A 16622-nucleotide genomic window follows, 5' to 3' on the forward strand; every position below is an offset into this window, starting at 1 on the left:
AATTGGTCAAGCATTCCTGAAGCAATAACAACCTTTCATGTGATCGTACAGAATCCAATCACAAAAGTAAAGCATTACCACTGCTAGAACCTCACATCGTTAATGGGCAATGTCGAAAACAAAGTTTACCTTATCTTTCTCAGTAACTCTACATATGCGGGGAAATTAGCTTGCATTTGAAACTCTGTAATTCAAGTAAAACCTGGGATTTCTCCAGGCATTGGAGCTAACTCGTTGTTGCCGAACCTCTCCTCATCATAGAACGAGGCACGCACCACTCTGCCTCCAAAGTACCGACCATCAAGGTCAACCAATGCTTTAGTCGTTTCCTCAGACCTCTCAAACTGGATAAAGATTCTCACCGCCTCATCCACCGGGAAATTTGGCTCTGTTATCTCAAATATAAGCACCCGCGTCACTGTCCCATATTTTGCACACTCTGATGCTACTTCATCTTCCAATTCATCATCCACCTCTCCAGGGCCCACCTTCAACAACAAATTACATCAGCTAAAATTAGAATTAACTATCCAAAAGAACAAGAAGTCAAATAATAAATCGGTTGTGAAATAAGTTCAAAAACAGACTTTTTCTACATGTTAAATAGTCACTGACTCACTGTGTAATGATTTTCACATAATAAAACCTATGTAAAGCCCTAATTCATTAGCTTCCCAAAGAACCCTGCAGCATTATAGAAAGAACGAGATTGGGGTTTAATATTGAACGCAACTTAATCGGTTGCTCAACAATTTGACCATATATGGTTCATAAATTTTAATCAGTTTTTGTACTTGCACCCAAACTCAACTTCACCTTAGACACTTAAAGAGAACTTGAGCCCAAGTTCATTCATTTCCCAGCAAGCTGTTTCTCCATATAATGTCGTTGCAATTTCACGTAATGACATAAAACATGTTCAGTGCTGATAGAGATTTCATGGCTAGATCCAACGTCCATTGCTTAAAACACACACATTTACATGGTTCGTGCATCAGATTTTTTTTTTTTTTGGGGTGGGGGGGGGGGGGGTTGGGGGGCCGCGACTGGATGCTAGATTATAAGGGAAAGGATAGTTGAGTGCTTATGTTATGTTGGGAAGGTCAGGGAGTTTTATTCAAGGCGTGAAAAGTTACATTTATTTTTTTTCGCGGGTAAAATTATAGCTAACAATTTCATTCAAAAGTGGCCGTAGTCGGTAACAAAGTGGGTGCAAACAGAAGCACCCTTTTCTTGATGGTTCCTAACAAACGTAACATAATTCATTTGCTTCAGTCCAATGATCAGCCCTATCAAGATAGGTCAGTAGATCGACAATTTTAATCGTAGAAAACAAATGTGCTTTAAAATGAAGCAGAAGTTAAAGTCATGGAACTATAGTATTGTTCTGCTCAACAATCTAACGATGTAAAGACTAGACTGATTTCAGCAGTGGAGGTTAAACTTAAGGTCCAGCTGAGGAAAGGAATGGCATTAAAGACAGAATAGTTCAAGCAGTTGAGGAAAAGCTATACCATATATGGTGAATTCATTAATGATATATACATGAAAATTGTAATAGCGACCAGAAGGTTGAGCACCACAATCAGTTAGAAACTCTAAGACAATCTTCAAGCATGCCAGGTCATATGAGTAGACCTAAAAGGACTCATGAACCGGGTTACGGCATTACTTTTAAGTACCTTGCTATGATTGTAGAGATGGTTAAAACATCAACCCCTTGAACAATGATACATAAAATATAGTGGCATGATATACAGGAAAAGAGAATGTAACCTTCTGAAGAGTTATAAACTTAACATCAGTAGTACACGAAGTTAACAATACATTGTATACGAAAGGGAAGAAGCTATTTGATACAAGAACAGTTCCATAAAGACCCTTTGAACAGAATCCCGCTTCATTAGCCAGAAAGTATTTTCAGAAAAGTCCCTTGAACCTCGTTTTCTTCCATATCCATTTTTGTGGCATACTAATATAAGCACTAAACTATGTCTTGGAAAATATGGATAGCTAATTACTAGATTGAGAAACTATTTAATCAGCTTTCGGGATGTATCTACTGCTAATACATAGCCAGTTTTATCCATTTGTTAGGTTTCAAGGGATTGAGGTCACCCTCGAATTTCAAATGATTGTAAATCACATTTGTAGTATCATCTTCCAGAGAAACCAAAAATAATTTCACAACAGTATCCATACACCAAAGCATCAATATGCATGAGAAAGTCAAGTATACACATACCATGTTTCTAAGCAGCAAAACCCTCGTGGGTGGCCCGTTAAGGCTGACACTCTTCGCCTTCTTCTCCGGCTTTGTTTCACTAGCATTCACAATCACCCCGGCTCGCCTATCCGTTTTCTTGGCCATCAAGGGAGTAGTAATCCCCTGCTCCTGCTTACCAAGCCCTTGACCCTGCTTCCACCCCATCTTCGCCATCATTCTTTGTGCTGCGGTCATTTGGCCGCCAGCCCCAAGCCCCAACCCACCACTATCAGACTTCCCAATGATAAAACCATCTGCATTACCGGGCGGGGACGGGGACCTTGGAACTACCGGCGTTGCTGCCCCGCTCATCGCCGCACGCCTCCTCCAGGCTTCCTCACCTGAAATGTTCCTTGATTCTCCTAAATCCCTCTCCCTCTCTCTTTCTCTCTCCTCCCTCTCTTTCCTCTCCTTTTCCTCCTCCTCCTGCCGCCTCCTATCGAGTTCCCGCCTCATCTCGGCCTCCATTGCCTTCTTCTTCCTCTCCCTCCTGTACTCCTCATAGTCATTCGGCCTCGCCGGATCATACTCCTCCAGCACCGTCGACGTCACCCCAACCAGCTCAGGTCGCTCCACCTCATCGTATATCACCGCCGGCGACAGTGCAACCACCGGTGACGCTGTAATTTTCGGCTGCACCGCATTCGACGATTTAGGCTTGCTCTGTGGCTTCAGAATCGTCTGCGGCGGGGCAAAAATCGACGACGGCTTCCGGAGCGTCTGCGGCGCCATTTTGGTGCTGCTCGACCACACCGTGCTGTTGCTGGGCTTCTCTTCCTCCGCCGAAGAGGGCGGAGGAAGGTCTCCGTACAAACCACCTAGCATTTTGACGACTACCCACTTTCTTTCTCTGCAGTTACAGAGCTCTGAAAGCCCTAGAGGGAATTGAAGGTTACGGATTGACGTGAATTTATGCGGGTTCTGATGGGGATTCGGTGGAAAATAAGAAAAGGGTTTTTGGGGGAAATCGGTGAAATTAGCGTTTTGGGGTTTGGATTTGTAGCGAGATTTATAGATTGGTTTGTACTCTGAAGATAAGGAAGGAAACGAAGCGTACCAACAATGGCGGCTGCTGCCTGTTCAGCTAGATAACTCTGCCCTGCTTCTCCGGCTCCAGCAACCGTGGGAAGGCATTGGTTACAAAACTCTTGGCAAAATTGCAGTATGCAGTCCCTGTAGTTCTCTCGAATTATCATTTCTCTCCTTATATATATATTTTTTTTTTCATTTTCTTATTATGGTTTCGTGAATGCAATTGTTTTTCTTTTGGTACGTTTAGCCCAATAGAGATGGTCCAATATCAAAAAGATCCGGGGCTAAAATTTACTTGCCAAGGTCCATTACAGATGGTCCAATATCTGAATTTAGATCATATCTAATTTGTTGGAAAGGGTCGGAGGCTAAAGGGCAAAAAATGTACTCCTCAAAACGATGGGGAAGAATCCTCTTTGTATCCCTTCCACCAAGTTCATAAATGGTATAAATTTGAACTTTTAAAATTTGATTTAATGGTTAAAATTATTATAATTTTTAAAGTGGACCTCTATTTGTAGTCGTTTGATCAAATTTCAAATGCTCAAATTTGTGGCCTTAGGCCTCGTTTGATAGCTCGGACTGTATTGACTATTTCTGTCGGATAGGATAAATAGCCACCGAATAGTACTGACTAAATTAATCGGACGTTTGATGCAGTATCGAACTAATAACTGTATTATTTATACTGTGTTTGGAATTGAATGGATAAGAAAGGGGAAGAAAAAAAAATTGACAAATCTTTGTTTCTTTGTTTGTTGAGATCTGAGACGAAGCGTCGAAGAGTCTACGGTGGAGGAACAAAGAGAGATGTAGTGGTCGGAGAAGAGGGAGGGAACTCCTACAGTAGCCAAAAGAAGATGCAGGGAGAGAACCGAATAGTTTGCGGTGGAGGAAGTAGAGAGATGCAACGGCGGAGAAAGATGCAGCGGCGAAGAAGAAGGAGGGAGATCCTGCGGTAGCCAGAAGAAGATGTAGGGAGAGAAGAGTCTTGTTCTGGGTGGTTGGATGGAACTTGCTGGTGGTGGTGGTTTATGGTGGCTGGCGGAGGAATTGGGTTTTGGGATTTGTGGGATTCTTTGGTTTCTTGGAAGCTACTTGGAATTTTGGGGAGTTTTGATTGGGAAAAAGGAGGGAGTGTGGTTGGTTTTTGTAAGCAGAGAGAGCGGCTGGGAAGAAGAAGAGAGAGAGGGGAACGAAAAAGAAGAACAGAGGGAGGGAGAGAGCCCCGACTAAATTGTCCCATGGTTTTGGAGAGTATAAGGAAGCGGCTATTCACCAGATAAAATAGGTGGGTCAGATTATTTAATCTGATGGCTATTTAATACGAACGGACACCAAACACCGTACTTCGTCTAATTAGTACTATCCGGTGCTTTATATGGTGTGCCAAACGAGACCTTAATGGACTTGGTGGAAGGGATCCAGAAAGAGGATCCCTTTCCAAAACGATGATATAGACCATTGATTTTTTTTTTTTTTTGAATAAAACTAATGAAAATAGCTTGAAAATTTTGAGTTTTACGATAATGACAAAATAAAAGGTAAAGTGAATAGTATCATGATTAATTTTTTAATGTAAAAATATAATTTTTCATTAAAGTTAATTTTGTTTTGTTCTAGCGGTTAGGATTTTAATTGTTAAGTGGATCCCACACTGCCCAAGGCTTGGGCTGGGACTGGCTTGGCCTTTAAATCAATTTGATCAGACAAATTTTGTTGGATTGGAAATTGTTTGTTCTATTTTGGGGCAAGATTATCAATTTGTCTAGGCCATAAGCCTCGCATTTATATTAAATTTTCATTATGAAGTTCCCTTCTCGAGGTTTTATGTTCAAGTTCTCATTGGAAGTGATGCTTCTTAGATGTTTTGCACGACAAATTTTTAGTTATGACGGGAACACGGATGATACATCGCATGTTTTTATATAAATAGTGGAAAATTTTAATTTTTAAGTTATTAGCCTTTTAACACACATATCTCATCATTTATATAAAGACACGTGATGTACCATCTCGTGTGACAATCACATTGAAAAATCTCTTGTCTTGCACACCTTTGGGGCCTTGCCTTTATTTCACACCCTTTGCTTTCTCACCCATACGTCATTCAGCAAAGCGAAATCTTTTCGAGAAGAAATTTAACGTTGGAGAGTGTATAAGAAAAAATGACTTCGCCTTGTAGCAACGCACAACACTTTCGTCATAGAGATGTACAATTTCATGCTAAGAGTTAAACTATAAATAACATCTGGTAAAGAAACAAAAAGTTGAAATAGTACAAGTGATACATTCAATGTTGGACAACTCAATCATAAAATGTCGAGACTTTGAAGTAACATCTCAATTTTCTATTAGTTTAATAATATTTATTTTCTTCGATGTTGACAAAAACATAACTTTGATTCCCTGTCACTATTAATTATTTGTTTATTTATTTATTAATAGTGATTATTATTGTTGATGTACAAAATTGAGTTAAATTTGAGTCAACCTAAAGTATGGTGGATTGACACTCGCGAGGAAGTTTTGATTAAGGGTAGATGGACGAAGCGACCTACAAGGAAGGTAGAGTAAGTACCGAAAGGCACCAATGGGCAAAGAGTCTCCAATGCTTAAGTTAACAAAGTATGTTTAAGGTGTCACGTGGGCAAGTTTACTAGTAATATAAGTGGTGAACAATAATTAATGATTACCTTTAGAAGGGAGTAAATGTTACCGTTTTATAGAGACAAAATTGGAGGCAGTATTTTGACTTAGCGAGTATGGGATTGAATGTAGGTATTTTGGTGTTGTGAATCATCACATTGTGTTTACTCTTGAAGTTAGAGGGAAATCTTCTATAGATTGTGGGGATAGCCAATGAATGATTGCCAATTGTCGTCGCCTCCACTTATTGTGGGGTTAGTTGTGTGCATCAGCATGGGTGCCTCAATGAATATCTTTTAGCGAGTTCACAATGCTCAACAGTTAATCGATATCTGATAGTTTCGAAATCGATGTAATATGATAAAGGAAACTATTACATTCTAAGTTCAACTCTTATAATATTACTCAAATAATAGATAAAAACAAAGAGGTATTAAAAAAGAAAACCAGCAAAACAAGGGATAGAAGGCACTACACATGCATAAATTTGTCAATAATGCTCCCAAAAGCAAGTGGACAACAAAACTCCAAACTTCCAACTTTAAAGGAGAGCAACAAAACCTACCCAAATTAAATATAAAATACAATGACATATTTTTCCATGCTCAAATGTTAGAATAATCAATGAGGCCATCACAAAGTTCGACTAGCTATCCAATTATATAATATTTTTTCTTTGTTATTATTTTATCAAAATATTGTGTGTGTTAAATGTTTTTTAATATTATGAGATAGCCATCCAAATTTTTTCAATAACGATACTGGGTTGAATTATTAGAATGTGTTTATCTCATATGCTTTCAAAAGATTCACTTGCATTTTATAAAAGATTAGTTGTAAAAACATTTTCACTAAAAATGAATGTAGCTATTTTAAAAATATTTTCACTAAAAACCTATCTTAAAATGATTGAACGTTTTTTTGATAAAATAGAGATGAATCATAGAAAAACACTTAAATAATTTATATAAGAAGTTTTTTAAGAATTCTAAATTATTTTTACTAAAAACGCTTTCAGTTATTTTACTTCTAAACGAGTCTTTAATTATTATAGGAAAAAAAATCGATAAAAATCAAACCCATATCAAAATATATAAAGATAACTACTCTCCAGTGCGGTAAAACGCGAAGACAAATAGTGATCCAATTGATTGAAAACAAAAAAAGCACAGGTTATAAAACACGAAAAAGGAAAATAACATTTGAGAGCCATATAATAATTCAACCCTCCATCCCATAATTCCATTTCATCTCCAACAGCACACTCTATCTCTCCCTCTCACCTCCGCCCACGATTGCAGGCTTCGTCGGGTTCTTCCATCTCTGCGCGGCCCTCGATTTAGATCCAAATCGATTCCGTGGCTTCCAATTTCTAGGGTTTTTGCATCGTATGCCCGGATCACTTTCGGCGTTTTGGGCGTTTCGGCGATTGGAGAAACCTCGGTTTGGGGATTTTGTTAGAGCGCGCTAGGGTTCGGTTCCCGGAGTTTCGCAGATCCAACTCCAGTTTTCCGCGCGGAGGCCATTTTCGCTTCTTAATTCAACCATGTTTTGGCGTATGGCGGGGTTGTCCACGGCGTCTGCGGTGAGTTCTCCGCCGTCGTTTTTGTTTTATGTTTTCTTGTTTTGGCAGTAGGTGTGCGGGGCAAAGTATTGGTTTATTTGTGATATATTCGGATTGAATCTCGGTGAAGTTTTGGGTATTTTTTGTGTTGCTCTGTTTGCTTGGTGAGAAAATGTGGGATCAGAAATTGAATTTTGGAATATTTGGATCTTAAGAAGTGTTGTTATGTTGTGTGGAAACTGATGGGGGATTGGCAATTGAGACTCTGTTTGAAATTGGGCATGTTGTCTTTGGTTTCGGATCTGGAATTGGGAACAATGGTGTAGTGGGAACTGTGAACTTTCTAATATGCCACTCTGTGGCAGTCGGAAAACACCATCGGGAAGATTATTTCTTTTAATTTTACGGTTGGAAACTAGTGGCAGTGTCTTTAGAACATAGTCTATTTTAGTCTAATATACATGGATTTTTTATGAAGTCAGACGGTGGCAATACATTGCATGCCAGTTAGCAATTCGTCAGGGGGTGGTTGAGAGTTGTGCAAGGTTTGGAGACCTTTTAAAATTCTTCGATTCTCCAAGCTTTAACCATTTTTGGGTGATTGCTCTTAAAGTGTGGTTTTCAAATTAGGACATTGTATTATGCAGGCTTAAAAATAGGTTGTATTCATATTTTTCCATGCCGTGCTTCCCTTGAATCATTCAGTTGTATCTGCGCTGGTTTACATAGTTTCTTATGCCCTTCCTAGAGGGCCGGTGATGGTCTCCAGGTGTCACCTGTGCTTGTTGGTTTGCTTTGAACTTGTTTTAGGAGGTCCATATTACTGGTTTCACTAATATGGAAAGCTAGTTTTTTTCTGTTTGTTTTTAGCCTAATTTATGTGTTTTGCGTCTCTTATTTTATTTCGTGGTTCAGGTGGAGACAATTTTGGACAAGGATTATTTCACGTTGGAAGAGCTACTTGATGAAGATGAAATTATTCAAGAATGCAAAGCTCTTAATGGCCGCCTAATCAATTTGTAACTCTCCTTTCATTCCCCAATGTCATTAGATTTTGCCTTTCTTTTTTATTCCCTTATTCCTTGTTTATCATTGAGCCTCAATGAGTGAGGTAATAGAGGGTTTATATCTTTCTGCTTAGTGTCTTTGGGTAAGGGATGCTTGTCATACATTTGTCAGAAGTGATTTTATGTTTTATCATGTGCAGATGTACCAAAAGATCAATGTGTTTAAAGATAAAAGCAGCAATTTAACACTTCCTATAAAGAGCTATTATCAAAATGATTCCTTATAGTGGTTTGGGGTTTATAGATCTGCGACATTGATGTTGGCATATAGATGTAAATCCTTTGCTTTGAATCTGAAATTTGGGGTTTGAGATGTCTACACTGGAAATTTAGTTTTGATTTTTTTTTTTTCTTTTCTGGGTACTAAAAGTTTAGGGGAGGGGAGGCTACCCCATCCCAGGGCAGGGCATACGACAAGCCTCTTTGAGGACTTGCAGAGGGGTCTTAGCCCCTTTTTTGGGTTTTTACAGATCGTCCACCAAGTGGGATAGCTGGCAACGGGACTCAAACCAAGGCCTTGGTCTAGCGAAGAGAACGATCCTTACCAACTCAACCAACCCTCGTTGGCATTTTTATTTTTTTCCTCTATGTTGGAATGTAGTTGTTTTACCAAGCTTTTATTTCCATCCAATTTGAGCAAATTAGTCTTTTATTTCTCAGGCTAAAAAAACATAAGATTGTCTAAAGACTCTAAACTTTTCTTAAATAATCGAAGTGTAGTATTGTTTGCACTTTTTAGTTGTGTTGTTTTCCTCATATGCTTAAGCCTTTGAAAACTCCTTTTCACATGTTGTCTTATTTAATTACTTGTGGTGCCCTATGTTGCAGTTTGCGAGAAAGAGCCCAGGTTGAGCAACTCATCCGATACATTGTTGAAGAAGCTCCCGAGGATGCTGAAAATAGACGAACTTTCAAGTAGGTTGCATTGAACGTACATGTAAGCATCAGCGTTGAAAATTTACTCTACCCATGTGATTGATCAAGTCAATTTGTTGTGTATGCAGATTTCCTTTTATTGCATGTGAGATTTTTACTTGTGAAGTTGATATCATACTCAAAACATTGGTAGAGGATGAGGAGGTTAGAAACTCTAACTATACAATCTGAATGACTCTGTTTGACAGTTTTGCCGAATGTTTAACAGATTCAACTTTTGATTAACTTGGTTATGTCATGTTGCCAGTTGATGAACTTGTTGTTCTCCTTTTTGGAACCAAATAATTCTCACAGCACACTCTTGGCTGGGTACTTCAGCAAGGTATTTCTTTGTTGAACTAAATTCTATCTTCGTACTTTGGCATGAGAGTAGTTTTACCAATGTAAATTATATATGTTTACTTGCTGGTTAATTTCTTTTTCCTAGGTTTTTACATTTTTTTTCCTTTATCCTAGGTTGTTGTTTGTCTGCTGTTGCGCAAGGCAGTTCCTTTCCTGCAGTATATTCAGGTAAGTCCATTATTTGTTCTTTTTAAATTCCTTTATGCTTAGTCATTAACTTTCTGAAGTTGTGTTGTGACGTGGGCCAATGGGTGTCTGATATGCTTATTCTGGTGGATTCAAAGGGGAAAGTACAATGAAATTTTAAAATTATTTGGGTTTATGTAAGTTTCATTGTAATTTCATAAAGTGTCGTCGGGTTGTGTGAAAAACTCTTAAATGTGACAGTCTGTTTGGCTTTTCGAGCCTTTGTTTACTTCATAATTCTGTTAGTTGGTGTGCATGTCCTAATAATTATCTACATGCATGACTTCATAGATTCATGTTCTCCTCAAATAGATTGAACCTAATATCCTCACTATAACCATGCTACATGTATATTTAGGGCTCGTTTGGATGTGCTTTCAAAATGATTGAAAATACTTTTAGAGAAAATGTTTTTGGGTTTCAAAAGCACTTTTAAGTGCTTTCTACAAGAAGCACCTGTTATGTGCTTCTTTCAGGAGCACTTTAAGTGCTTTTTCAGGATTTATTAGCATTTTTACTAACGATTGTTTCCAAAAATATTTGCACCAAAAGCACTTTTAGTCATTTTAAAAGCACATCCAAACGAGCTCTTAATTTTCTGTTGAATACTTTCTATGACATCATATATCTTGTTCAAATTAGTAAAGAGCTTTAAAATTTTCATGAGTTAAGTTATTTGCTTTAGTTTGGAGCTGAAGAATTGTTTGTATGTGCACGTTCAGGGTCATCAAGATATTGTCAAGAAGCTAGTTGACCTGATTGGAATTACATCTATTATGGAGGTTGGTGTAGATAACTGTTGTTGTTTCTTTCCGTATTTGAGCTCGTTACTGCACTGTTATTAAAACTAAGATGCAAAAGAAGCATCTTAAGATTGGTAGCTTTACAGTTGGAGGAAACTCTTTTGAAAAAGCTTTACAGTTGGAGGAAACTCTTTTGAAAGCCCAAGTTATATGTTTTATAGGTTTTGATACGTCTGGTTGGTGCTGATGAACACATGTATTCTAACTATACGGATGCAATGCACTGGATACAAGATACAGATGTGCTAGAGATGATTGTGGACAAGTTCAGCTCTTCGGTATGTGACTTATTTTACATATAAGCTATGTTCATGTGGTTGAATGACTACACAACGTGGGGTTCCTCGTTTCTTAATCATTTATCAGTATTTTTTTTTCCTCTACATGTTTGTGGGAAGTTTTTTGGAGGAAAGTTTAGAACCATAACTTGCCATTGCTTTGTTAATGGAAGATGGTGCAATCTTAACTTTTAAGGGGGAAAAGTAAAAGGAAAAGTTTGAATTTTTTAATTGCCTGTTGGAAAAAAAATTTACCCTATGTATTTTTCTTTTTTTGATGATCTAGACATTTTGCTGTATTGCTAAAGATGATCTGTTTGCTGTGCATTAAGAATGTTGAGTGTTAATGAGCTTGATTTCTACAGGATTCTCCTGAAGTGCATGCTAATGCAGCGGAGACACTTTGTGCTATAACACGGTTTGCTCCGCCTGGACTTTCTTCTAAAATCTCCAGCCCAAGGTAACATTTAGTTCTCGCATATATTGATTAGTGTTATACATACATTTTCTCTGTAGCTTCTTCGTTAAAGTCCATTTGCGTATTTTGTGCAGCTTTATCGGAAGATTGTTTCGGCATGCTTTGGAGGATTCACGGCCAAAATCTGTTCTTGTTAACTCATTGTCGGTATGCATCTCTTTGTTAGACCCTAGGAGGCTAACCTTGGGAACGTATCATATGTATGGACGTCAGATGACTCATGGATCCACAGTTACCGCTAATCCTGAGACTGTTGTGGGCATGCTGGAGAGCCTAGGTAAAGTTTTCTCCTTTTGACTACGGTATTTTCTTTTAGTTAAATGTGAGCTGATATGTAGCTGCTTTGCCTACATTCATATTGCCCGTGAAGAGTTTCTATGCTCCTTTTTCTGGCAATTGGAACTTGAAGATTATTTTTTGCGTCTTTTCTGAAGGATTAAGTAATATCTCTTTTAATTATTTAGGTGATTTGCTGAAGCTGTTGGATGTTTCGTCGGTGGATAATACGCTGTTAACTACATATGGCAAGTTACAGCCGCCTCTTGGAAAACATCGATTAAAGGTCAATATTCTAATGTCTTTTCAAGTTGTCCTTGCTCAAATTTAAGAATTGAGTTCTTTCTCTACAAAAGTCTTCCGGTATGTTTGGACTGTTTGTTTTGGGAACATTATTAGTTTAATGGAATATTCAATTAATATGTTCACAAGCCACTTGAAACTTTCACAGCGTGTTTAAGGGTGATGTTTATATTTTAATTCTGGTCTGAACATGGTACTTTTCAGGTTGTGGAGTTCATTTCTGTATTACTTACGGTTGGTAGTGAAGCTGCTGAGAAGGAATTGATTCGTCTTGGAGCTGTACAAATAATTTTAGACTTGTTTTTTAAGTAAGCACAAAAGTTTTCATGTTTACTAAAGAGTGATTTTATACAAGGCCTTATCCGTGGTTCTGTTGCCTCCCCAGGTACCCATATAACAACTTTGTACATCACCACATAGAGAACATAATTGTGTCGTGTTTGGAAAGCAAGAATGTTCCTCTTGTCGAACATCTTCTTCGTGAGTGTGACCTTGTTGGAAAAGTACTTCAAGCAGAAAAGAATTTTACATTGGCAGCTGACTCGGACAAGGTGCTGCTGCTGCATTGTTTTGTAAAATATTAATACCTTGCATCCAGATCATTTGTTTACTTTTTATATTATTTCTAGTCGTAGTTTATTGAAACAGTATTTAAACATTGTTTTGTTTCATATTTCTTTCAGCCAACTGTTCCTGCGGAGGGTAGATCCCCACCCAGAATTGGGAGCATTGGACATTTAACACGTATATCCAACAAACTCATTCAGCTAGGAAATAACAATAGCGAGATTCAGACGCTTCTGCAGGTTTTTATTTATGTTTCTTTGTATTTATAGTTAGCCTTTTTAATTTATGAAAGTAAGTTTTTGGAAATGGAGTATTCTGTAATCTATATGCTGAATAGAAGATAAGTTTTTGGAAATGAAGTGTTCTGTTATCACTGTCGAAGTAATTTTAGAGTTGTAATTATCTTGCAGGAAAACAGTGAGTGGGCTGAGTGGCAGGCAAATGTCCTGTCAAAACGTAACGCAGTCGAGAACGTCTATCAATGGGCCTGTGGGTATGTGCTTTTCCCTCACAAAAGCGTTTGGTTTCTTCATGTCACATTTACCGTTGATTTGCGGTGCAAGTTCTAAAACTGTAGTAAATCGCATATAGTTACTAGTGGATACAGCAAACATGATCGACATGCTTTTTATTCTAGTAAAATATTGCTTTTGTTGTTTCATTGATACAATAGTGATTATCAATGTGACCCGTTTCAAATTTTTATTACCTCTCCACTGTGCTAAGGAACTCATGTTTTCGGCTATCTAATCATGGTTAATCAACTGAAACAGGCGGCCAACTGCATTACATGATCGAAATAGGGATAGTGATGATGATGACTATCAAGATAGAGATTACGATGTTGCAGCCCTTGCCAATAACTTAAGCCAGGCTTTCCGATATGGAATTAACAACAATGATGTGTTAGATGAGGTAACCCCTGACACCTTTGATTATCTTAAAATCCTATATCTACACAGTGTAAGTTGAAAGAGACAACTCAAAGGGAAAATACACAATGGCCAGGAGAAAATAACTTAGTATTTTATGTTAGCCTATATCATAAGTGCGGACAGTGTTTTTTCTTTTAAACCTTTAGACTAGAAAGTACCCTTGGAGTGAGTCAAAAGTTAGAAATAAAGAAAAAAGGTAGAAGATAGACCTGTTTAAATCTTCAGGAGTAATTTACACTATCATCATATGCACATTGCTGGGAGTCGGATATCACATAGAACAAGTTTCCTTTTTAGACTAGACAATTTGGTGCTTTAATTTTTGATTTCTTAAAGTCTTTGTCACTGTGTTTAGCGTTTAGGAAGGTTATTAGCCCATTATTCTATCCACTGGCCCCTGGGACGTTTACATGATGATATGTTGTTGGTTGATATTTTCAGCACCTGGAATTTTTGTAATTTTATTGCACCAGCTATGAAATTTAGTGGTGTTTCATAATTTGGTCCTAGAGGAAATGGAAAGATGACAATGTCCCAAAATGTTCCAAACACTTGTGTCATTCTTACTTAGTGTTCCTGTGGTGATGATTACTGATAGTAATATTCTTCATGCATTTCAGGGCCATGGCTCACTTGAACGAGATGACGAGGTATCAAATATGCTGCCAGCTTACTCAATTCAGTGATTATTAATTTTTTTCTTGTTGATATGTTTTTGATAATGTTAGGTTGACTACTGTTAAAGGTTTTCCAACTGTTCCTTATGAAATATTTTTGGCGCAGGAAGTTTACTTTGATGATGAATCTGCTGAAGTCATCATATCTTCATTGCGTTTGGGAGATGACCAGGAAAGGTAGGTGGAAAGTCCTTTAATATTTACTCTTAAGATTCTATGAGGATTTTTGGCAAGACAATCCTATAGCATGAAGCTGTTTCCAGAGTTTGATTGCCACAACAAAGCAATGCATGTAGGCTATACCTGGTAATAATGTCATGAAACATTTGAGATTTTTATGGGTGTCTTCTCCTTCCTCAGCCTGTCCGGTAAAAGAATAGGGGTGCTGCTATTGATGCTCTAAAAAAGCTTTACACTCCATACTTTTTAAATTTAGAAATAAAAGTACACTTATTGGGTGTGTATAATGACTTTTGTGGAGTGTCTCCCAGATCTACTGAATAAATATTTTTTTCCTGCTGGTCCGGTTTGTATCTACTGGGAATATGAACTTGGGTTAACTTACAATTGTGGTGGCAACTAAGTCTACAAATTCTTTGTCGAGTTGATAATTACCCTTTTTTTTTTTAGCTTATAATGCTGGGTTTGAAGCAAACAGTTTTCTTTCCATGTTGTTCCTTTGGTTTATAGTTCTTTGCACGGGTTGTGGGACAGTGGGGCTAGGCTTCTGAATGGATTTTTGGACTCTTACTAGCGGTGTTATTATGCATATCTAGCTCTCCTGATTATGTGTATAAATCCGGTGCTTTGAACTGCTTGACATGTTTGCCGTTCTGATTGCAGTGGTTCTCTGTTTACAAATTCCAACTGGTTTGCTTTCGAGGATGACAGGGCTGCCACTGATCACTCAACTGGCTCTCTTGCGTCTCCGTCACCTATTACGGCGGAGTCTAATGTTGTCAATGGTGGCGGGGATGATGATGTCATTGTTGGTGAAGATGATGACTTAGTTGACACCGCAATATCTTCTCCTGAACCAGGAATAAAACCAGAAGATTCGGAAGTTGCCGTCCCAAACAATTCGTTAGAATTGGGGCCTGTTGAAACTGAAAAACCACCTGAGTGGGTTGAATGGAGGGAGACGTCAGACTCTGGGGAACCCTCTGATGCCCTACCAAATGGTGAGCTTCAAACGAAATCTGCGGATGCAGCTAAATGTTCATCATCTTCTGAGCCATTGATGAAAGATGATAAAGTTGTTACCGAGCCTCAAACTGAATCAACAGTTGAGGGAACTTCAAAGCCGGCTGAGCTGTCAGAATCAGGCAATGAGAAGCCAAGTTCTGAGTCAACCACTTCTGATGCTGCAGCTGCCGACGTGGGAACAAAAGGCAGTCAAGAAGCAGCTCCGGGTGATAAAGAGAAAGATAAGGAAGGGAACTAGTGTAAATTCTTGATGATCAGTTAACTGGGCTAACTCATTACACCACGACATTGATCGGGTGGGAAGTTGAACCTAGACACTTGTTGGCTGGGCAAAGGCGACTGTATCTATAGGGCCCTGCGCACATCATCGAAGTGGACGATGATATTTTTCCCCCACCTGTAAGAAATTGATCTGTCCTCTCTCTCTCTCTCTCTTGCCTCCCTCCCCCCTCACTCCATTTAAACATTGAGGAAAAGGGAAGGGGGGCAGGTTCTCGTTTGCAGACGCTCGTAGTAAAGTAATTTTCATGTTTCATTAATTTGTCTAAAGCTTCTTAGGTGTTACAGAATCTGGATTTGTGACGTGCGCCGCCGCTGTATTTTTTTTAGCAAGAACCTGTCAATATACATAGCTGCTCTCCCCCTCCCTCTGAATATGGAAATTGATTTTGGAAATGAGTTCATTGATTGTCTGGTGCATTTTCGTGTCTTTGATCTGATGGTGGAGTTAAATCGAATTTCCGACGTTACATTTGAGATGTCAACGTGCTGTTAGAATTCGTATGCAGCATTACCCATCAGATTATTTTGTTATTTCAGGCTATGACTGTAAGAGCATGGTTTTACTTTGTGTTCAGTTTCACTACTTTCTACGGAGTCTAACCACTTGTATTCGGAGTGTGTTAAGAAGTTTTAGTTAAGCTGCACAATGAGTCATAATTCGTACTAGAAAATGTTGAAAACAAAACCTTCAAGTGGTGGATTTCCCTGCTCCTGAGATCCGGAGAGGAGCTCTTTCTGTATAAACTCACGTAGAAATTTGCTTGTAATAAGAAAA

The 16622-nt window shown here is 38.4% G+C and overlaps 2 protein-coding genes across 2 annotated transcripts; one reads left to right on the top strand and one right to left on the bottom strand.

Annotated features, from left to right (window-relative positions):
* Window positions 1–2: 2 nt before the first annotated feature.
* On the bottom strand, window positions 3–3452 carry LOC103936289 (DNA-damage-repair/toleration protein DRT111, chloroplastic). The gene is made up of 2 exons (XM_009346127.3): window positions 2246–3452; window positions 3–488 (listed from the first exon to the last, which is right to left on the bottom strand). The coding sequence occupies exons 1-2, from the start codon at window positions 3089–3091 to the stop codon at window positions 192–194; spliced, it is 1143 nt and encodes a 380-aa protein (XP_009344402.2). The 5' UTR covers window positions 3092–3452; the 3' UTR covers window positions 3–191.
* Window positions 3453–7226: 3774 nt separating this feature from the next.
* LOC103936290 (serine/threonine-protein phosphatase 6 regulatory subunit 1) lies at window positions 7227–15827 on the top strand. The gene is made up of 19 exons (XM_009346128.3): window positions 7227–7532; window positions 8427–8530; window positions 9407–9493; window positions 9583–9658; window positions 9762–9836; window positions 9971–10024; window positions 10765–10824; window positions 11007–11123; window positions 11489–11583; window positions 11676–11878; window positions 12066–12163; window positions 12385–12488; window positions 12566–12731; window positions 12864–12986; window positions 13158–13240; window positions 13521–13662; window positions 14303–14332; window positions 14466–14536; window positions 15203–15827. The coding sequence occupies exons 1-19, from the start codon at window positions 7494–7496 to the stop codon at window positions 15801–15803; spliced, it is 2328 nt and encodes a 775-aa protein (XP_009344403.2). The 5' UTR covers window positions 7227–7493; the 3' UTR covers window positions 15804–15827.
* Window positions 15828–16622: the final 795 nt, after the last annotated feature.

This window comes from the organism of the source record quoted next, unplaced genomic scaffold (genome assembly GCF_019419815.1).
Source record: "Pyrus x bretschneideri cultivar Hongxiangsu unplaced genomic scaffold, Pyrus_bretschneideri_v1 Contig7, whole genome shotgun sequence".
Lineage (NCBI taxonomy): Eukaryota > Viridiplantae > Streptophyta > Magnoliopsida > Rosales > Rosaceae > Pyrus > Pyrus x bretschneideri.